Below are 24,143 nucleotides of genomic sequence, written 5' to 3'. Positions count from 1 at the left end.
CTTTCCCGGTTTGTTTTGTTTTCACGACCGCCATTTTTAAAAACACGAGCGAAGATGGAGCAGCACAAAGAGCGGTTGATTGGGGAAGTGAGGAAGTACGTACATCTATACGACTCCAGTTCTAGTCATTATAAGTAACCGGAGGATAAACACTCCACTAACCACACCCACCAACTACTCCTAGCGATTTCGCGACTTCGCGCCCCCTTGCGTTGTGGCGGTGAATAACATCGCGCACGCCTATTACTCCCCGCTCAACGATAAATTACAACTGTCTGCGAAAAGCTGTCTGCGAAAGCCTTGTCGCAAGAGCATGCAGAGGCCTTAAGAAGTGAAGCATGAGAAAAGAATGATCAGGTCATATTAGCTAGGTTGGTTAGGTGTATGTAAAATCAAAAGCATACTAGAAATAGCCAACCCTGTACCGTATACTCTTTAAGTCGATACCTGTTGCTGTGTTTTGCTGTCACTGTTTCATAATGCTGATTAAATTTCCATAGAAACCTATATTTATCCCTGTGCAACATGTTAAGATGAAGAAGAAAACCAAAAAAAAGAGCCTGTCATCATAAAATCTCGTTCTTTGCAATCGCACCTTCTCCCCTCCAATGGTGTCCTCTGCTCTCAGACATTCTGTTCTGCAATTTCAGGCACATTTTGGCTGTCAGTCTTCTACAGCATCAGGTAATGAGCTATAATTAAAGTATGACTAATTTCAGCCCATTACTCGCTCAGCATTCGCATTAGACGACTGCGCTGAGAATATAAAGGAGAGCTGCTAAGACACCCACATTCAACTTTGTTTTATTAACACAGCTCAAGTTTTACATCAAGGGAATGCAAGATCAGCTAAAAAAAAAAAAGATTTGAGATGTAAACTGTTTCAGTTAGCGGACACTATGATCTATGATCTATAATCACTAATTATCTGACTGTATCTGTTGGTGTATATTAGAATAAGCCCTTATACTGGTTTATACCCCGCCCACCCCTTAAATAAAAGTTGTCTTTATAAAAGAATTTAAAAAATGTTTGGAAACTGACTTATTTGTCACAAGCTTACATTACAGGCATTTAGCAGACGCTCTTATTCAAAGCGATGTACAACATACCCAGAGCAGCCTGCGGGTTAGGTGCCATGCTGAAGGGCACTTCAGCCATTCCTGCTGGCCCAGGGAATCAAACCAGCAACCTTTTGGTCCCAAAGCTGCTTCTCTAACGATTAGTCCTTAGCTTCTCCCTGAGACACGTTCAACACGAGATTCTTGTTGAAGTGTCACAGCAGAATCTTACATCAGCTAAATGTTGCTTGACTCAAGGGTTATATCAGAATGACATCAAAATGGACCAAAGCAGTCTTTATACCAGCTCATACCTGTTTAAGGTTTTATCAAGGTGTATATAGGTTTATGTTGGGTGTCGTGAAGGGCTTGTGTGGTTTTCTGAACACTACACTGAACTAGTAATTTATCCTCGCTTCCACTGGGACGGCTGAAAGCAGGAGAAGAGTTTTTCTGTGTCTGTGAACGTTGTTTATATTGCACATGGAGTAATTATAAGTGCTGTAGCGTGACATGAACAGTGTAATACGGGTTAAACTCTGACACATCTCTTTGGTTTGTTTCTCCTCAGGTCCTTGGGGAAGGTGTATGGGCAGCGAGTGTGGCCCGGGTGGCACTCAGAGCCGAGCTGTGTGGTGTGCCCATGTGGAGGGCTGGACCACGCTTCCCACCAACTGCCAGCAGTCATCACGCCCGGCCAACCAGCAGAGCTGCTTCCACGTCTGTGACTGGCATCGCGAGCTGTATGACTGGCAGCTTGGCTCCTGGAACCGGTGCTCGCCTGTAGCCCAGAACTCAGGAGGCAGCGGGCACTGTTTACATGGCGAGGCAGGAATCCAGACACGGGAGGTGAACTGCGTGCTGAGAACTGACGGTTCTCTAGCCGACAATTCCATCTGCGAGTACTTTGAACCGAGGCCACGGCTGGAGCAGGCCTGTCTGATTCCGTGTCCAAGGGACTGCGTGGTGTCACTCTTCAGCCCATGGACTTCCTGCTCCAAGACGTGTGGTTTAGGCCTGCAGAATCGCGTCCGCTCTGTCCTGGCACCGCCGCTGTTCGGAGGCATGCCATGTCCCAACCTTACCGAGTTCCGGACATGTGCACCAAGGCACTGTGAGGGCAGGGAGATGGTCTTCAACTTGCGCTTGGGATCCTGGAGCGAGTGCCGCCTCCATCCTGTAGCACCACCAGTGTCGTCTGTTTCTGTCTCGCCACCTCGTGTTACACGCCAAGCTCGACGCAGGAAAGGTAAAGAACGGCAGGGTGTGAGGGATCCAGAGACACGCGAGCTCATCAAGAGCAAACGGAACCGCAACAAGTTGAATCGGCAGGAGAGCAGCCTGTGGGGCATTGAGGTGGGATACCAGGCGCGACAGGTCGTCTGTGTACACCGCAATGGCAGCACCGTCCCTCTCAGGTAAACAAATCTCATGAACACGATCTTTCTTTCAGTCAGACAGGACATGTTTCATATCTGACACACTTTTCCTTCTTTGGTTTTTACTCAAGATAACAAGTGATGGAAGTCTGTTTAACCCACTATCATTCAGGAGCTGGCCATTTTGGACAACAGGAATATTTTTTTTCCCAAAACACTTCCGCTACATACATATACCCAAATTTTACCAGAAAGCTACAAATGATGACTGTGATCATCTGGTTTCATTGCTATTTCTCAAAATTGGGGATGAAGAGACAGAGAAAGTCACCTCATCACATCCTTAATCAGAATATTGAACCCTTTTTAAAATCGTTCCTCTCTTATTTTGTTGTTGGTACAATTCTCTACTTTTACATACCCATAATGCTTTGCACCTTGGGGGTAACCAGGTGCTATACAAGTATTTGTTTACTAAATCAGATAACCTCAGTGATTTCTTTGAATTCACATGGGGAAAAATGACTTTTCCTGATTTAAAATTTTATAGAATACCTAAAGAGGCTAAGCATCGAAAAGTACGGTGAGACAGAATTCGCCGTCAAAATTTTACACCGACAGACAACACGCGACTGTGTTCTGCACACTTCAGTGGTGGAGTAAAGTCTGATGATCCAAGTCACGAAGCTGTCTTTGTGTTTATAATAATAATAATAATAATAATAATAATAATAAGTTACATTTATATAGCGCCTTACAAGAAACCCAAGGACGCTTTACAATTATAGACAAAGAAAAAATAAATAAATAAAAATTAAAAAAAATAAAATAATAATAAATAATAATAATAAAAAAAATAAAAAGTAAAAAGTCCACCGAGTAGGGGTCAGGATGTAATTCCCGTGGTGTAGCAGCCACAGTCCCACCAAAAGGCGCACGAAAACGAGTCCCACATCTCCAGCACCGCCGCCGTGACGCCATCAACAACATTGCTCGAACACCATGCCATGGATCCACAAAGCGAGCAGAGAAGCTCCGCCACGCAGAGCGCTGGTGTGTCCCAAACCGCCTGCACAGCCGCTGCGACGCCACCGAGCAACATCGCTCGGAACATCACGCCAAGCATTAAAGCGCAGAGCGCTGGACAACCACGATGTAAAATGAGCAACGAGCTCACTGCAGTCCACAGCTGGGAGCGCAGGCATCGCTCACGGCGAACCAAGGCCTGGAGGGAACCGATGCCCAAAACTGGGTCCGGAGCTACACCACAACCGGCAGACAAAACACTCAAACAAACATCAAACTACACAAACACACAGAAAAAAAATAATAAAAAAATGAAAATAGAAAAAGAAAGAAAATAAAAAAAGCTCTGGTAAGAAGCGGCAGCCAGAATGTGCACGACGTACTCTCAACCGGAAACAGAAACGAAAAAATGTGCGAAAAAACGAAAAACAAGGACAAATTTATTGAAGGATCAACTCCCAAAACAAAGCACAAACGATGTGGTGTCAGTAAACTGACTGTCCTTCACCTTTCAGTGTTTCTGTCAGTAGATCGAATGTAATATTTGACCCTGTAGCTCTAACAGCTTCCTCTAACAGCCCAAAGATTGTCGTAATCCGGTAGCATATGAGCTCAAATCAGACTGAAGGAAATCAAAATCAACTTCAACTTCAAAATAAATCTGACAGTTCTGCTGTGTTTACAGTACTGACTCGACCGCGTGAATCCCGTGCACGAAGCGTTTTGTATTTTCTTACGGCTTTCTTGTCGTAACCAGCAGCCAGCAAAAACCATTTCACTGTGGAGTCTTCTATGATCAGTGTCGATCTTTCTCAGCTCTTCTGCAGGTCAGTAATTGCTGGAACACCCGTGCTGACAGACAGAGAAGGCTGCTGACTCACTGTCACCCGAAGTAGAGATGTTCAAAGCGTTTGATACAATATTTACAAGCACTTTTTTTAACGATTGATTTCTCAAAGTCCACAGAAAAGGCTTTGCGGGGTTCTTTAAGCTTTGGTTTCGTTAGTTTCGACACTTCTTTGAAAGTTTTATGGAGATTTAAATTCAAAAGTTTACAGTCAGTGTGCGACGCCATGTTGTTGTAATTTGTTTATATTTTGGTTATCCCCCAAGGCGCAAAGCATTATGGGTAATGTGAAGGTAGTCAATTGATCTTTGATATAAACACAATATAAGCATTATTTATTTAATAAACTTTCTTAAACGGATTTGTAAACAGGGCGGCACGGTGGTGTAGTGGTTAGCGCTGCCGCCTCACAGCAAGAAGGTCCGGGTTCGAGCCCCGTGGCCGGCGAGGGCCTTTCTGTGTGGAGTTTGCATGTTCTCCCCGTGTCCACGTGGGTTTCCTCCGGGTGCTCTGGTTTCCCCCACAGTCCAAAGACATGCAGGTTAGGTTAACTGGTGACTCTAAATTGAGCGTAGGTGTAAATGTGAGTGTGAATGGTTGTCTGTGTCTGTGTGTCAGCCCTGTGATGACCTGGCGACTTGTCCAGGGTGTACCCCGCCTTTCGCCCGTAGTCAGCTGGGATAGGCTCCAGCTTGCCTGCGACCCTGTAGAACAGGATAAAGCAGCTAGAGATAATGAGATGAGATTTGTAAACACTTGTGTTTTGTTAATCCGGAATGTACTTTTGGAATAATGTCAAAGTCAATGGAACAAGAACATGCATGTTTTGGTCAGGAAATAACTGGGAAACAAACAAACAAACAAACAAACAGTACCGGACTGTTTATTTAACATTGTTTGAATCAGAATGATGCTTCGTCCATATTCACACTAAAAATCATTGGTGGGTTTCCCAAAACCTTCTTAAGACTAAGAGCATCTTAACTAGGAGAGAGAGAGAGAGAGAGAGAGAGAGAGAGATGGGGAGGAGAGGAGAGAGAGATAGATATGGGGACGAGAGAGCGAGAGGGAGAGAGAGTTTATTGTGCTGCTCGCTCGACCATGTAATCTTATGATGCTACGATGCTTTGGGGAAACTCGGCACTGCTGTTCGGAAACCCACATTACAGGAATCGTGTTTGTGCCGAGTAAAGGTGAAATAAAGCAGTATTTTTCTTTCTCTCAGCTATTGTACAGGAAATACAGTGTATGAAGACATTTTAAAATTAATTTTTTTGCAATTGTGCTGCTTTGAAATCTTATTTAATGTCCTGTAACAAAGTAGTGAGCTGCAGAATTAATGACCATTGAATTATTATCCAGCTCCAGGTTTATTTTTCTCATCGACTGCATTATGCTGCATTGCATTATTTAATGAACTCATTTTGTCCTGTGACAGAGAAAACTCCCGAGCGAGAAATTTATTCAAATCTGGCATCCACTTTTTGGGAGTGAAGAGCAGTTTCAGCACCTGTGAGCGCCTCTGTAGCTCTTTTTCCTCCCTTTACCCCTGTCATGGGGGATGACAGGCAGAGAACGATATTCTCTCTCTCTCTCTCGTTTTCTAGCAGGTTGTCAAAGCCGTGCATCGGACGTTCTCTCTCTGATGCCTATTTTCTGCCACATTGATGACAACTCTATATACACTCGCCTCCGTGACGTGGATGAGATCGTGGGCCAGCTGTGTTGGTCGAGTCAAGCTTTGACTGTATTTGTGTGCCTTTTTGTTGTTTTTACAATGACAATGGCCGAATCTCTTTAAATCAGAAAGGGAAAAATGTATGGTCTGTGGCGTCGGTGATGTCACATTTTAATCACCTTTACACGATTTTACACAGACATGATCTCCAGGGATGGTTATGAGCAGAGAAAAATCAATATCTCACAAATCTAGTGACAACTGATTAAAGTAATCATGATAATAGTGTAGGAAATAAGGTCGGCTCGGTGGATGTTGACTGGTAATTTTCGCATTTGTACATCTGTATTTCAAAAGCATCAAACCGGATGGCCCATGAAAAATTGTAAAGATACAGGTCTAATCTACTTCTAATTTTCTTCCAAATGTTACACTGGGGGGGGCGGCACGGTGGTGTAGTGGTTAGCGCTGTCGCCTCACAGCAAGAAGGTCTGGGTTCGAGCCCTGTGGCCGGCGAGGACCTTTCTGTGCGGAGTTTGCATGTTCTCCCCGTGTCCGCGTGGGTTTCCTCCGGGTGCTCCGGTTTCCCCCACAGTCCAAAGACATGCAGGTTAGGTTAACTGGTGACTCTAAATTGAGCGTAGGTGTGAATGTGAGTGTGAATGGTTGTCTGTGTCTATGTGTCAGCCCTGTGATGACCTGGCGACTTGTCCAGGGTGTACCCCGCCTTTCGCCCGTAGTCAGCTGGGATAGGATCCAGCTTGCCTGCGACCCTGTAGAACAGGATAAAGCGGCTAGAGATAATGAGATGAGATGAGATAACACGGCTTGTGAATGGTTGATCGCAGACACTCTCGATGAATGACACGTCACCTCTCATCAGCGAGTAGGACCGCATTCTGGCCTGACATCATGAGACGCTGTTATCAGCTGGGTAGGTTTACCACTAACATTCAAAGAAAATAGACTCCTACAGGGTTTGGACCCTGACAAAGTGTTTTTTCTGTTGTATTTTAACCCTCTGGGGTTGAGAGCTTCTCCGGTGAAGCTCGGTAGGTTTAGAACGAGTAGGTCATGTAGAGCGGCGGCTATAATTATCGAAACCTTAACAATCTTTTGGCCGTTGCAAAAGTAGAAAAGACTTTCAATATGTAAATTGTGCACGAATAATTACTCAAACTTCCACTGGGAAAAATGAGTTGATTCCCGATGACTTAGCGTATCAGATCACCTGACACCGTTCCACAATTAGTGACACCTTTGTCCACAGTTATCGACACCGTTCCACAATTATCGCCTTCCAGATGATTATTTATAATAATAATAATCGGTGTGCGGTATTAAGTTAACAAAACGTAGTTTTTTATTTAAAATTTGTTTTACATAGATTTATATTTAGTCCAAAATATCTTTTATATAAATATATGGATGTCGGTGTTTACGTAAATGAGGAAGTAATTCTAATGTTTGTAAACAAATGAACTGATAATGTTTAACCTGCGTCAGAAAATCTTTTTGTTCCACTTTCGAAGTATTTTCATAGATCACATTTTGTTAATCATTCGTTGTTGTTTGTGGGCAATTCCATGTAAATGTCAACCTCACCATGCAAAAATAAAGCAACATGTAATACATCAAAACCACTCCCAGAGATCTCACCTAGGCCTGTATTTTACAGATGTGAATAAGTTGAACCAATTTGTAACCAACCTAATATGTCACTGTCAGTCTTTCTTTCTTATAATGTAAAACCCAAGCTAAAACCAACTTTGATCATGTACAATTCTATATTATTGCCACAAGCCACAGAAATGTATGCTAAAATCCACAAAACAGCAAAACAATAGCCATCCTAAATATTATTTAAGAACTTTGATAGTTTTAGCTGATATTTAGAGAGTTTTTCAAAGGGTTATGGTGGTTAAATTGCTGATTTTCTAAACATATGCCATGTCTATTTCAGACGCGTCACATCCATAACGGAATTTCGTCACATCCATAACGCTGACTTTTCCTTCTGAAACTCTGCATGAAATACAAAATATTTTAAACAAAGTTTTAATATTCACCTTGAACCCCTCTATCAAATGGATATCTCCATTTCGACATTAGGTTTACAATTTCACAGAGTTTGATAAAAATGTACAGTCACCCAAGAAAAGTGATACTTTTTCTGTCACATCCATAACGCATCTTTTATTGGCATTTTCTGGCATGCCCTAGATGTACTATGGGAATTGTTCTTGTTCTATCACTTCTCCAGTATGGTACAGCCTTAAAATATGCAACACCTGTTTAAATACTGGGAGACAATAAAACATGCACTGGGTCATTTGTTGCCATTTTGAGTTCAAGTGTCACGTCCATAACGCTGGAATTGCTCTTGTATTAATTTCTAGTTTTGTAGTTTACCAATAAATGTCAACAGGAAATTGATATTGTAACCATATGAACATCCAGGTCAAAGGTTGCATCTCATTCCTCGAACCAAAAAATAAAATATCTACTGATATTGTAATATGTGGTCGATATTTACAACAAACTGCAAAAACAAAAATATCTGAATGGAATAGAAAAACCTGAATATTTCAAGCATGTCATTTTTTATATGCTAGGAATTTAATTCTGGTCTAATTCTATTTACTGCAGTTGGATCCCAAATACTCTATAAACATTCCATTCTGTTATGAATCCGAAAAAATTTTTTTATAAATCACAGCACTTTTATTTTTTTAAAGTACTTCATCTACTTCAACGATGTTACACAAAGATCGATCCATAACAGTTGTAAATGTCCCTTAATTCCACAGCGTGTCAATAATGGTGGACACCGGTGAAAGTGATCACTATTATCGACACCTCACACACGCGTTTAGATACAAAATGGCGACTGCCTAATGAAAGAGTAAGAAACAAAGTAGGTTTCGACAAGGAGATCATGAAATATCGGTGAATTTGATCAGCAAAACCATGTCCATGATCTTTCCACCACGCTTACCTGCGATGATAATGTCCAGGTTTTCTGAAAAATTGCTGATCGTGCTAAAAAAATTCCATCTCAGGTAGCAAGCTGTGTCATCAGACGACAAGATCAAAGGGCGAGGCGGGTCTTCCGGTTGATTAATTAACCAATAATAACTGTTGGAACTGAAACTAACCTTTGTAAAATAGTTTTTTATTGGTAAATCTGAAAAGGTGTCGATAATTATGGACTGTCGGTGATTGTAGCCGCTGCTCTATTGAGATAAATATCTTTGTGAGTTTTTATCATATAAGTATGATAAACATATTGACAGAAACTTTATACTTTACACTTTTCCATGTGACCACTGCCAAATAATTTTATAGTTTTTAAAAATTACCTAAATTAGATGAAACATAAAACTTGTCCCCTTACTCAGTAACACCAGAGTCGGAGTGTTGTGCGCCCACTTACACATTCATAAAAGACTGTTCCTATGGTAACGGCATGATAATCACTTTCACTCTTTCAGTTTTGATTGGTTGCTCTTTCGCATTGTTTTCTTCTATTTTCTAAGTTCTAGTCCCGCAGGTTTTGGTCTGAATGCCAAATGATATCACCAGGTCTAGTTTTGAGTCATTTTAAAAGTCATTTTATTACAAAGTTACTTGGAATCTCGTCCTGAAAATTTTAACTCTATTATATACACTACCGTTCAAAAGTTTGGGGTCACTTTGAAATGTCCTTATTTTTGAAAGAAAAGCACTGTTCTTTTCAATGAAGGTCACTTTAAACTAATCAGAAATCCACTCTATACATTGCTAATGTGGTAAATGACTATTCTAGCTGCAAATGTGTGGTTTTTGGTGCAATATCTCCATAGGTGTATAGAGGCCCATTTCCAGCAACTCTCACTCCAGTGTTCTAATGGTACAATGTGTTTGCTCATTGCCTCAGAAGGCTAATGGATGATTAGAAAACCCTTGTACAATCATGTTAGCACAGCTGAAAACAGTTTAGCTCTTTAGAGAAGCTATAAAACTGACCTTCCTTTGAGCAGATTGAGTTCCTGGAGCATCACATTTGTGGGGTCGATTAAATGCTCAAAATGGCCAGAAAAATGTCTCGACTATATTTTCTATTCATTTTACAACTTATGGTGGTAAATAAAAGTGTGACTTTTCATGGAAAACACAAAATTGTCTGGGTGACCCCAAACTTTTGAACGGTAGTGTAAGAATAGTTGTATTGTTAATGACTAAATTTCTTATAGACTTATTATAACCATGGTATAAAAAATAGTCATTGTTGACATAATGTTAGATGGGTGTTATTATAGTACCTATATGGAACTGACTTGTGTGTGCTACTGTTTTCTTGGGTAGAAGTTTAAGCATGTTTTTCTCGAACCTTCTGACATTTTCTTGTAAATTATATTCAATTTGTAGTGTAATTAGCAACCAATGTCGAGTGTAATTTGGCCTTTGAAGATCACAAAAATGTGCCTGGAAATAGCTGAGAAGCATCCCCTTATCAAAAAGAAGTATACTTCAAGTTCATTTTATTAAGTATACTTAAGTAAAGTTAAAGTATATTTACTTAAGTATACTTTTGTGTACCAAGTATACTGATATCAATGTACTTACAGTATATGTGTAAGTAAACTAATCGAATACTTCTTGGGACTAAATTGGCCCACTTTTAGTTTATAAAAAGTATACTTTAAGTCTAAGAGAAGTAAACTCTGAGTATACAACTAGCATTTTTTTTTTTTACTTTGTACTGCAAGTATACCACAAGTAAACTTATATACTAATAGTTTACTAGTTCTATACTTGTCATCCACTCTTTAGTTTACAAAAGCATACTTCATAGTATACTGGAAATATACTATTGGTTTACTCGTTACACACTTCTAGTCCACTTTTTAGTTTATAAAAGTATACTTTATAGCATATTGGAAATATACTATTAGTTACTGGTTATATACATCTAGTCCACTTTTTAGTTTTGAAGTTTACTGCAATTACCCTTCTAGGTCTACTATTAGTTTTCTAGCCCTAACCCTTACCTCATGCACACTACCAGTAGACAACTTAAGTGTTTTGAGCTGACCACAAACTTAAAAAAATGGGATTTAAAACACGCTGCCATGTATCACAAAGAAGCCGGTAAGTGTGAAAAAAATAAATATTTTATAGGCTACTATCAAAAGGATAAGCACAACTACAGGGCAAGTCCACTTAAATATAAAGCACAAATATTTTAATACTTTATTACACTTTGGTTAAGTATATCTTGATCAAAAGTTTAAGTATACGCTTAATATACTTAGACTTTTCGATATACTTTTCAGTATAAGCCAAGTATACTTATGTATAACTTTATTAAGTATATTGCTGATAAGTAAATAAAAAGTAAACAGAAAGCATACTCTCTTATTTTTAGTTTAAAAGAAGTATACTAGAAGCACACTTGAATAAGCTTCTTTTTTGTAAGGGTCTCCAGGCATCTAAAGCCCTTCAGCTTCCGGGGCCCTAAGGTGGGCCCTGGACCCCTGGTTGCATTGTTTCAGGCTGTGACAGGCTGAAATTTGGACGGACAGACAACATTTCAGACTTGTATGTCCTGTGACAGTCTGCTTAAAATTCCTTATTTCCCTCACTGTGATACAGATTGGTGTGTGTGTGTGTGTGTGTGTGTGTGTGTGTGTGTGTGTGTGTGTGTTGTATACCATGTGATTGACCGAGATTAAAATACAAGACACCCTGATGTGCTTCTTTTCCATGCTGAGGTCTCATTATTGAGGCAAAAATCACACAATTTCACAAAAACAAATTTAAAACATTAAACAAACAGTACACTTATTATTATTATTATCTGGCCAAAACCTTTTTTTAGATTGACTCAGTGATATTCATCCATCCATTATCTGTAGCCACTTATCCTGTCCTACAGGGTCGCAGGCAAGCTGGAGCCTATCCCAGCTGAGCTGGCTATGGGCAAGAGGCGGGGTACACCCTGGACAAGTTGCCAGATCACCGCAGGGCTGACACATAGACACAGACAACCATTCACACTCACACTTGCGGTCAATTTAGAGTCACCAGTTAACCTAACCTGCATGTCTTTGGGAAACCGGAGCACCCGGAGGAAACCCACGCGGACACGGGGAGAACATGCAAACTCCGCACAGAAAGGCCCTCGCCGGCCACGGGGCTCGAACCCGGACCTTCTTGCTGTGAGGCGACAGCGCGAACCACTACACCACCGTGCCGCCCCCCAGTGATATTCAGATATCTACAAAACATGGTGTAGTCCTTTTATAAAGTGACAGGAATATGATATTTTTAAAAATGAACCACAAAAATGACTCACACACTTCCAAGATGCATAAATATTTATCTTTAACCTCCTAGGGCCTAGTGGTCACATACGTAGACAGCACTTTTTAGAAATTCAGAACAAGAATCCACATATGTGGACATACTTTTTCTCAAAAAGTACATCTTATCAAAGATGATGCTTAGTTTTTATTCTAATCAGGTTCTAATAAGCCCAAATAGCAAAAAGAAATAAAAAAATGCATGTAATAAAAACAGCTTGGGTCTTAGGAGGTTAAAGTTGTTTATTTTTGCCTCTGAAATATTGATACTTGTTTTTGGTATTTCTCAAAACTGGAACAAATGTTGCTCTGAAGAAATTGCTCGATGGCTTTTCCTAATATTCCTCCAAACGTTCAGCTCTTGATCCGAGCCTCTTTTTGCTGGACAAATTTTTTTTTTCTTCCAGAAATCGAGCTCAGTATTGAACACTTTCTTTCTCTGTGAGGCCCAAGTGACAGCGAAATACAAGAATGCTAAATGAAGCTACACTGCATTAAATGCAGGCTGTAATTAACTCTAATAGCCTGGCAGCAGCTTCACTGCTGGACAAAGGAGAGAGACAAAAAGATAAAATGCTGCAATTTTACACGAAACAACTGGCCTTGCAATCTTCAGAAGCGTAATGATTACCGGTAAATTCGACCAAACACGTCTGATTATTTCTCACTGGATTGGGATCTTGATTAACGCTACATGTGAACTGTTAACCAGCAGACAGAACAGGCGCTTGGCAGAGCAACTCAAGTAAAGAAATATTAATTAATTAAAGGTAGACTGCCTTTCAGATTTTTCAAGTGTAGGTCATAAAAAGAATTTTCCTGACACCCAATTATTTTTGTTTAGTGGACTGAAAGCTACTGAATTCAAATCACATACTTCCAATTTTATTAGTTTTTTTTAAATAGAACAATTAATGAATTTATCTCCATGTGGCCCTAAATTCTCCGCTACTTTTCCCTGCTTCACCATGACCCGATACAAGATATTACGTCATGCATCATGTGGTGGGCTTTCTTCATTCGTGCAAGGCATTGTGGGATACAATGTAAGGATCTAATCCCATTGAATGGTTTCTAGATCCACTTTTTTTGAGTGTACTTCTTGATTTTAATAACTTGCGTGTTTGCTGAACACAAACATGGCAATAAGTTCTTGTGTTAATGGACCAGACTCCACTTTTGGATCATTAATCCCTTTTGACTGAGAATGACCTGCATGCATGGGATCAGCTTCTGGCACATCCATACAGTTTTAAATACAATACCTACAAACAGAGGTGGACAGTAATGAAGTACATTTACTTGAGTTCTGTACTTAAGTACACTTTTTGAGTATCTGTACTTTACTTGAGTGGTTTTTTTTTTTTTGGAAACTTATGACTTTAACTTCACTACATTTGAAAGGCAAATATCGTACTTTTCACTCCACTACATTTCTATCAAGGTGCTCGTTACTCGTTACTATGAAGCAGGTTTGAAAGTGGATGTTTTTTTCTTTTCTTTTCTAAAACGTGATTGTTTTTTTCACAGGTGACACTGAGAGCCGATCAGTAATCACTAGGGTCACGTCACGTCCATAGACTGGATAAAATCAAGCTCAATGATTTCTCAGCAGCTTTATTTGAACACGATCAGTTGATGGCAGAACGGAAGGAGGTGGTTCTTCTGGGGAACACACACACTCATGGCTTTACCTACAACCCTGATTCCAAAAAAGTTGGGACAAAGTACAAATTGTAAATAAAAACGGAATGCAATGATGTGGAAGTTTCAAAATTCCATATTTTATTCAGAATAGAACATAAATGACATATCAAATGTTTAAACTGAGAAAATGTATCATTTAAAGAGAAAAATTAGGTAATTTTAAATTTCATGACAACAACCCTTGTCAAAATGTTTTTTAAAATTCTATAGAAACGCTATAGAAAATCCTATAGAAACCCCTCTTTCTATACAATCTCTATAGAACACTATAGAACTAATACTCTATAGAAAATAGTTTCTATAGAAGTTGTATAGAAATAGTATAAATTCTATAGAAGTTGTACTCTATAGAAAACAGCTTCTATAGAATCTCAACAGAATTCTATATAAATAGTAGTCTATAGAAAACGATTTCTATAGAATTGATACAGAGTTCTATAGAAGCTCTACTTTATTAGGGCCAACAGAATTTTATAAATTTCATAATGGTTATTTCCATAAAAACACAACTTGGTGGATTTTAAAGACCCTACAGAAATTCCAGTCTGAGACAAAAGGCCTTGCATCCAAAGAACAACTTTAGTACTTATCTCCAATAAAAATGTTCTTTATTTCATTTACTTTATCTCACATAATAACACTTCTGATCAACAACTCAATTGATCCAAATGTAAATTACAGTTTAAGACATAATTTAATAAATGTACTTCCAAAATAAACGCTGATATATGCTATACATTAATTTTCAGTCAAGCTCAATGGCATTTGGAAGAAGTGAAACAAACGTCTTTGTATTTTCATGTAAATATACTTATTTGCTATATCAGATAAATTACATGCTATCAATTCATTAGTGATTTCAACCTCTCTAATTTGATGCCCCTTAACTTTATATATACCTGTATTTAATTGAAACATTATTCGAGTAGATGTTAAACGTCGAAATATACAGTACAATTCTTTTTTACAGTTACATATATCATCTTCACATTCATTTTTACGGGCGGCACGGTGGTGTAGTGGTTAGCGCTGTCGCCTCACAGCAAGAAGGTCCTGGGTTCGAGCCCCGGGGCCGGCGAGGGCCTTTCTGTGTGGAGTTTGCATGTTCTCCCCGTGTCCGCGTGGGTTTCCTCCGGGTGCTCCGGTTTCCCCCACAGTCCAAAGACATGCAGGTTAGGTTAACTGGTGACTCTAAATTGAGCGTAGGTGTGAATGTGAGTGTGAATGGTTGTCTGTGTCTATGTGTCAGCCCTGTGATGACCTGGTGACTTGTCCAGGGTGTACCCCGCCTTTCGCCCGTAGTCAGCTGGGATAGGCTCCAGCTTGCCTGCAACCCTGTAGAAGGATAAAGCGGCTAGAGATAATGAGATGAGATTCATTTTTACACACTGCAACCACTAACTGCAGGGTCCCAATCCGACCATCTCTTAAGTGAAAGCAGGAATTATTTCTTTCTTATTTCTTATGCTTTAAATGTTCAGATACGAAATATAAACCATTCTCAAGAACCAATCGTTCTGTTGACTTTCTATAGGAATTCTATAAGATTTCTATGTATAATCTCTATAAAATTTATATTAAAATTCTATAAAATTTCTATTAAAACTCTATAAATTTTCTACAAAAAGTCTATAAAAATTCTATAAAATTTCATTTAGAAATTTTATAGAATTTTTATAGATTTTTTTTCTATAGAAATCTATAGAAAATTTTACCAAGGGAACACATCTCAAAAAAGTTGGGACAAGGCCATGTTTACCACTGTGAGACATCCCCTTTTCTCTTTACAACAGTCTGTAAACGTCTGGGGACTGAGGAGACAAGTTGCTCAAGTTTAGGGATAGGAATGTTAACCCATTCTTGTCTAATGTAGGATTCTAGTTGCTCAACTGTCTTAGGTCTTTTTTGTCATATCTTCCGTTTTATGATGCGCCAAATGTTTTCTATGGGTGAAAGATCTGGACTGCAGGCTGGCCAGTTCAGTACCCGGACCCTTCTTCTACGCAGCCATGATGCTGTAATTGATGCAGTATGTGGTTTGGCATTGTCATGCTGGAAAATGCAAGGTCTTCCCTGAAAGAGACGTCATCTGGATGGGAGCATATGTTGCTCTAGAACCTGGATATACCTTTCAGCATTGATGGTGTCTTTCCAGATGTGTAAGCTGCCCATGCCACACGCACTAATGCAACCCCATACCATCAGAGATGCAGGCTTCTGAACTGAGCGCTGATAACAACTTGGGTCGTCCTTCTCCTCTTTAGTCTGAATGACATGGCATCCCTGATCTCCATAAAGAACTTCAAATTGATTCGTCTGACCACAGAACAGTTTTCCAGTTTGCCACAGTCCATTTTAAATGAGCCTTGGCCCAGAGAAGACGTCTGCGCTTCTGGATCATGTTTAGATACGGCTTCTTCTTTGAACTATAGAGTTTTAGCTGGCAACAGTGGATGGCATGGTGAATTGTGTTCACAGATAATGTTCTCTGGAAATATTCCTGAGCCCATTTTGTGATTTCCAATACAGAAGCATGCCTGTATGTGATGCAGTGCCGTCTAAGGGCCCGAAGATCATGGGCACCCAGTATGGTTTTCCAGCCTTGACCCTTATGCACAGAGATTCTTCCAGATTCTCTGAATCTTTTGATGATATTATGCACTGTAGATGATGATATGTTCAAACTCTTTGCAATTTTACACTGTCGAACTCCTTTCTGATATTGCTCCACTATTTGTCGGTGCAGAATTAGGGGGATTGGTGATCCTCTTCCCATCTTTACTTCTGAGAGCCGCTGCCACTCCAAGATGCTCTTTTTATACCCAGTCATGTTAATGACCTATTGCCAATTGACCTAATGAGTTGCAATTTGGTCCTCCAGCTGTTCCTTTTTTGTACCTTTAACTTTTCCAGCCTCTTATTGCCCCTGTCCCAACTTTTTTGAGATGTGTTGCTGTCATGAAATTTCAAATGAGCCAATATTTGGCATGAAATTTCAAAATGTCTCACTTTCAACATTTGATATGTTGTCTATGTTCTATTGTGAATAATCAGTTTTTGAGATTTGTAAATTATTGCATTCCATTTTTATTTACAATTTGTACTTTGTCCCAACTTTTTTGGAATCGGGGTTGTAGAACCCATGTTTCAGTTTTCTGAAAGGAATAAAGATTCATTTTGTTTTAAATGTTTGCTTTGTTTGCCGAAAACGAACCACATCACAGCCTACAAAAACTTACCATCCTACCTGTGGAAGCATATTGAGGGATATAAACGTTTTATTCCAAGAGAAAGCTTGTAACGAAGTTGTCTGTGCTTTTAGAGCTAGCAATAACATTGCAAATGTAGCTGTGCAGTCTGGTTAGTCAAATGACTTTCTATGGCTTTTCCCGCCAAGTTGCCATCGCCTTATCCACGGCTAATGTTTACACATAGCTAGTTAACTTGGACACTGTTAGTTAACATGTAAAAATGGAGTTACGCTAACATGAATAATGTTAACTTATCTGAAGTCCTGTCAGAAATACATTTTAGCATAATCTTGCCCAATAAACAGAATGTAGAAATCTTTCTTTTCTAGTAACGTTAGCCACCCAATATGATTTTGAGTTTGAAAAAATTTGCTAGCATGTCAGGTGGAGCTTCACTGACTAGCTAGCTTAAAGTGCATATCTTGGACCAATTTTTTTTTTATATGAAAGTATGTCCCTTTACACACTCATCCAGAAGGGTAATTTTGCACAAGGCCATCTGTCTACAGCAGAAAAAAAATAAAATAACAAAACGCATCTGGAAAAATCCCAAGGGAGTCTGGAGCCAGATTCGTGACGTCACCTGCGGAAGCGCCAGCAGGCTGCGAGAGCTTGCACGGTTTCAGTGCACAGACTGTGCAGACCAAGTTTAGCAGCTAGCGATTTTGCATTGAAATATGGAATTGTCACCTGAACGCAATGTTACTTCACCTTTGGATGAAGAATGTAATGTTGCTACATCCTCCTACAATACATCTGTTAACCATTTTCATAATTACGTGATAATGTTGAAGAAATTTGCAGAAAACCACCAGGTCGTTTTCTCATAAACAAACCAGCGCTGACATAGGATTCAGAAGGCACGCGACGTCACGAAAATCAATGTTTCCCGGGAAATCCAAATGCCAAGTTTTTTTCAGAGGCGGACCAATTCGCCTCAAACGGCTTGATTTCAACTGAATTTTTCTGGTATTGCGCAAGGTAAAAAAAATTGCACAAAATACAAAATGTTACAGATATTTGACCGACGTTTAATATAAAATAGGAGAATTACATTGATCTTGCTCCTGAATTTACCCGTGATATGCACTTTAACGTTAAACCACCACGATACACAGCATGCGTTCATTTTGTGAATTCACATTTCTGTCTTTGGTAACAGCATTATGTTTTGTAAGCGTAGTGGCAATAATACAATGCGTTGACAGAAAATGTACTTTTAATACTTCAGTATTTTTAAAAGCAAGTACTTCAGTACTTTAACTTAAGTAAAAATTTGACTGGACAACTTTCACTTGTATCGGAGTCACATTTGACCAGTGGGATCTGTACTTTGACTTAAGTAATGAAGTTGGGTTCTTTGTCCACCTCTGCCTACAATTAAAAACAGTTTGGTTTTTTTGCATTTATTTAATTCCTGGGCTCCCATCTGTAACAGGGAGTGATGTTGCATCCTATTAATACACTTTACAGTAGATTATTAGATTCTAATATAGAATAGATGAGCCAAAATAATTGGGGATCATATTTTAATGGGCCCTGACTCGTTACAAGTATGAATAGGTGGGCCTGAAAGTAGAAAAGGTTGAGAACCCTTGTTCTAAACAACCACAGTGGCCATCTTTTCTATACATACGTATAGTTTAAAGCAAACAGAACTGAGCCTATAACATTTACCCTGCCTGACTGGTTGGTAGCTGTTGTATCTCGTATGATGGAGAGAGTTGATGGTGGGTGGGAACTGGCAGGTGACCAGATTTGGGAGAAAATGGAGGTAAAAATCTAACTGTTGTCACCATTCAGTCATGTTAATCACTTAATTTGTTGTTTGTAAGCAAGGAACTTGATATAACTGCATCTATTACATGACTGAGTGTGATGGAAGACACCGCCCTGCTTGCACCACTCTCATACCAGTTTGTGTGTGTTGATGTAGTTACTGCCCCCACTGGAGCCTCCCAGATCTTCACCGGCCGTGCCTAATGCTTAAAGATTGTGTGGTGGGCGAGTGGGCGGAGTGGGCTCCATGCTCGAAGACGTGTGCTGACCCAGACACCCCGACAGGCATCCGGACCCGCAGCAGGGACATTCAGCAGCTCCTGGTAGGTGGAGGAGCCCAGTGTCCGGTGCTGGAGGAAAGCCAGCTGTGCGAGCCAGTGGGAGACAGCGTCCCACCGTGTCCCATGTGAGCATCCACTATGACGCCCGACACTAACTGATACCAGAATATCCAAAAAGAATCCAGACGGCGTTATTAGACTCATCACTTCATAATGCTACACAAGACTTTCATAAACCCTTTATGACATACATTATAGGCATTTAGCAGACGGTCTTATCCAGAGCAGCCTGGGGAGCAGCTGGGGGTTCAGTGCCTTGCTCAAGGGCACTTCAGCCATTCCTTCTGGTCCAGGGAATTGAACCATCAACCTTTTGGTCCCAAAGCTGCTTCTCTAATTGTTAGACCATGGCTTCCACCATAAAACTGTTTATACACACACCTATGTAGGCATTTGTAAAAGCTATTCCACCAACTCATGTTAGAATATCATGGCAGCTCTTCTGGTAGGATGTCAAATAAATCAGAAGTTTGAACTGAATTTGAATGAAGTCTTGATGACTGTTTCCATGGTAATGCTCCATAAAGCATTAAGTGGATAAATAGTATACAACACAACATTCCGATATGTACAGCACATCTGAAAATCAGCTAATTAACTTGCAGACTATTTGCTACCTATGTAATTAGCTACCACAAAAAAGATCACATTCTTTTTTTTTACATAACTATTTACACCTCCATCTCTGGGTTTTTCTAAATAACTGTTGCTTGTCAGGATAAACACTTTTATTCTATCCACATTCAGTGGATATGAGCAATCACGCGCTCTGACTGGCTACTCTACTACTAGGATATCAGCTCATATACCGTGAGTAGAGAAAAACAAAATGGCGGCACGTGTTGCTGAACCAACTGAGAATGAAATAAAAACTCTACTTGAAAACAAAACCCCCAAAAATAAAAAGGCAACAAAATATGGAATAAAAAGTATTTGATGGTAAGAATGTATCTTTGTAAATTTCTATTATTATTATTATTATTATTATTATTATTATTATTATTATTATTATCGCATTTTTCACAAATTGCTCCTGTCATTTTGCCAGTTTGTTTACATTCTAAGCAGAAATTATTTTGTTGGACATTTTAGCTAAAGTTTTTATTTAACAAGTTTGCAAAAAATAAAAATGCTCCATTTCTCAAAATTCAGTGAATGTGGATAGAATAAAACAGTTATTCCACTCAATCTCGTCGTACACGGCTTAGAGCCAACTTGGCACATATCACCTCATGGACAACTCAATTTCGGGGAATAACTGTTAAATATAAATGTTAGTAACCAGTTTGTCATGTGACCTCATCAGCCACACCTGGAGGACGACGGAGTGGGCGGAGTGTCGGGTGGACGTGTTGCTCAGCCAGCAGGACCGACGTCGCTCCAACCAGACTGGTTTGTGTGGAGGAGGCATGCAGACCAGGGAGGTGTACTGCGTCCGAGCTAACGCTGATCTGATTTCTGACCTCAGCACCAGCCGAGACAAGCCAGGTACAAAGCCAACACAGGATTAAACATAACGGATGATGACGACAATCCCTAGATGACCAAAATGGAAAGGGTTTCTCTAAATTTTTATATGAAATATAAAAAATAATATATTTATAGTAAAAAAAATCTTAGAGCTAAGCATATATTCCTTGTTTCAAATGGGAAGAAATATTTTTTCAAAATTTTTTTTCATAGAAACTCACATTATACATTCTCACACAGACGGCATCAGCATTTTTAAATGCAGTTTAAAAAGATGATCCTGATTTCTCTGTCGTTTTCATCTCTCCTGCTTTCATAACGACTTCACCTCTACATTTCCTCACGTCTTTCGCTTCCCTGCCATATTTTTTCTTCTTCTCTCCTTTCTTCCTTGCTGTGCACAGACACCTATCAGCACACGCACATGCCCGAGTTGACACTTCTTTAAAGCAGAGGTGTGAATGAAAGTGCTGCAGCAGAGATTGCTCTTAAAGAAACCAGCAGTTGCTCATGCTGGGTTCAAATGGAGGTGGTGGGTCGTGTCCTAATCGGCATGGTGCAGGGGTCCTGTCCGGTTATCGGGGTGAGCTGGACAGGTATGGAGAGCAGGGGTGTTGGGAAGACAAGAAGTCAGTCTGTGCTGTTTGAACGGTTGTGTGTAATTCGTGTGTAGGTTGTGTTAGAAAATCAAGAAGAAGCACCTGAGTGGTGAAATGGAGACACGACACTGCGTGTAAACAAGATCAGCTTCGCTCAAATGAACCACAGTTCCACATTCTGAATTTGTTACACTTCATGCACAGCAAGTGTGGGCGGAGCTAGAAACTATGCAGACCGTTGATTGGTCAAGTGCTATTGTTCGTATCGGTATTCATATGTTATTTGCGACATCAACCAGTAGTTTACAGTTGGCACAGAAAATAGGACTCCTCCTGTTTTTGTTATATTTTATCATTTCCTGATAAAAACTCTCTCTTCACTTCAGTCCATTTTTAACAAATTTATTCGCATCCTTGAGCTTGTGGGTTTTTTCCCCTCAAATGTATCGGTGCTCATGGATTCATGTGGGTCACATTTACAACAATCTCGCTCGATAGTCATCATCCTGTTTAAATACCATGGCACAGATTTCACTCCCATCCCATGACAGGACACCAGATCTTCCACTTCACCTTCAGATTCTCGATGTTGGGGGGGGATGCACTGAATGTTTCATTTGTAACAAACGACCAACAGAACTACAATGTTGGAAAATCATCACCAGCTCTTACTTACTTATGGTCCCCATCATATTATGATGGTGGCAGACCCTTGGATGCCCTCAGTCACTGACGCTTGCGTCTTTCGGCTGCCTTCATCTGGAGGCGGTGTTAGGGGTGGTGGAGGTCTGGGGAGATAAGGATCCACAAGCAGAACACAGACAGTAATCCAATAAATAAGGTGATTTTAATTCAGGGAAATGGGCGTGGCAAAAAGGTAAACAACTGGACAAAAACAAATGGCAAAAATAGTCCAGGTAAAAAGAGACAAAAAACTTGACAAAAACACAAGACAGACAAGGACAAAAACGCTAGAGTGGAAGTCCGGGGCGGAGCATGACAGGCGGGCCTTGTAGAGCTCCTTTCCCGATGAGAGAGCAGCCCGCCAGGTGCTGCGGTTCAGCGCAATCTGGTACCAGACGGCATTTATGCCAAAGAGCCGCAGGTCCTCCTTGGCACAGTCTTTCCAGTGCTTACGTGGATGACCCTTATCGTGCTTGCCCTGCTTTAGTTCACCGAACAGCAGTTGCTTTGGTGTTCTGGAGTCATCCATTCGTGCCACATGGCCGAGCCAGTGTAGTTTGATGTTTCGAAGCATGGTCTCGATGGCAGTAGAATCGGCACAGTGGAGGACCTCAGCATTGGTCTTATGCTGCCACCACTTGAGGCTCATTATCTGTCAGCACGATCTCTGGTGGAAAACTTCCAGACAGCAGATGTGGTGGACTATGGTTGGCCACGTTTCAGAACCATAGAGGAGAGATGGTAGGACTATTGCCTTGTAAATGGTCAACTTAGATGACAGACTAAGGCCTTTCCTATTCCAGCACCTAGTACGCAAAGCACTGAAACTGCTGCGGTGCAAGAGACTCGAAGTTGGATCTCTGGGTCGAGAGTTGCATCATCTGACATGTTGCCACCAAGGTACAAACGTGTGTGCATGCATTAGTGGATGGTTGTCGATCGTGATGGAGGGGGAGTGATCGCACTGTACATGCACTACCTCCATCTTGGATTTGCTGATGGTCAGCCCCCAGGTGTCGCAGGCAGATTTCAGTGCGCTGACACCTTCCTGTAGGGATTCAGGAGATGTAGTTACCAGGGCGGCATCATCGGCATAGAGGAAGTCGTCAGGTTTGGTGGTTGGCATTGATTTTGCCCTTAACCTCTGGAGGCTAAAAAGTTTAACCAGCTCAGTTTAACAATTAAGCAAACCTGGTTTATGTATGAAAGGACAAAGAGGGGAGACAGAAACCTATGTATCAGTGGTGAACCATTACTATTAGAGCTGGGACGTCAGCTCAGCCAAAACTTTGCCAGACACCAAAAAAGCAACAGGGCAAAGGATTTTGCAAGGGATTGTGTGTAGCTGTCGATGTTGATTTTAAAAGTAACTCAGTAAATTTCACAGGGAAATGAATACTTAAGTCTGAGTGAAAAATACTGTAGCGAGTGTGCAACGTGGATGAAGAGTCTGGAGACAGAAATCTTAGTTTCTCAGTCATTAGCCTGTGCTACTTGCTCTCGATAGATAACGCTGGCGGGCGGCACGGTGGTGTAGTGGTTAGCACTGTCGCCTCACAACAAGAAGGTCCGGGTTCGAGCCCCGTGGCCGGCGAGGGCCTTTCTGTGCGGAGTTTGCATGTTCTCCCCGTGTCCGCGTGGGTTTCCTCCGGGTGCTCCGGTTTCCCCCACAGTCCAAAGACATGCAGGTTAGGTTAACTGGTGACTCTAAATTGACCGTAGGTGTGAATGTGAGTGTGAATGGTTGTCTGTGTCTATGAGTCAGCCCTGTGATGACCTGGCGACTTGTCCAGGGTGTACCCCGCCTTTCGCCCGTAGTCAGCTGGGATAGGCTCCAGCTTGCCTGCGACCCTGTAGGACAGGATAAAGTGGCTAGAGATAATGAGAGAGAGAGAGAGAGATAATGCTGGCTTGACCGCTTTATTAATTATCATTCACTAACACTACTGATGAATGCTACACCGTCTGGAAGGT

The 24,143-nt window shown here is 40.7% G+C and overlaps 1 protein-coding gene across 1 annotated transcript in view; it reads left to right on the top strand.

The window, feature by feature from the left end:
* Positions 1-24,143, top strand: part of thsd7ab (thrombospondin, type I, domain containing 7Ab) — a 388,049-nt gene that overhangs the window by 172,571 nt on the left and 191,335 nt on the right. Inside the window, exons 2-4 of the mRNA XM_060900617.1 lie at positions 1,633-2,479; positions 19,233-19,481; positions 20,723-20,904. Coding sequence (XP_060756600.1) covers positions 1,633-2,479; positions 19,233-19,481; positions 20,723-20,904 — 1,278 coding nt within the window. The remainder of the gene's footprint in view (positions 1-1,632; positions 2,480-19,232; positions 19,482-20,722; positions 20,905-24,143) is intronic.

Source organism: Neoarius graeffei, chromosome 19, assembly GCF_027579695.1.
Source record: "Neoarius graeffei isolate fNeoGra1 chromosome 19, fNeoGra1.pri, whole genome shotgun sequence".
Classification (NCBI taxonomy): Eukaryota; Metazoa; Chordata; class Actinopteri; order Siluriformes; family Ariidae; genus Neoarius; species Neoarius graeffei.
The sequence above is the reverse complement of the archived record's forward strand: the minus strand, read 5'-3'. Positions and strand labels throughout refer to the sequence as shown.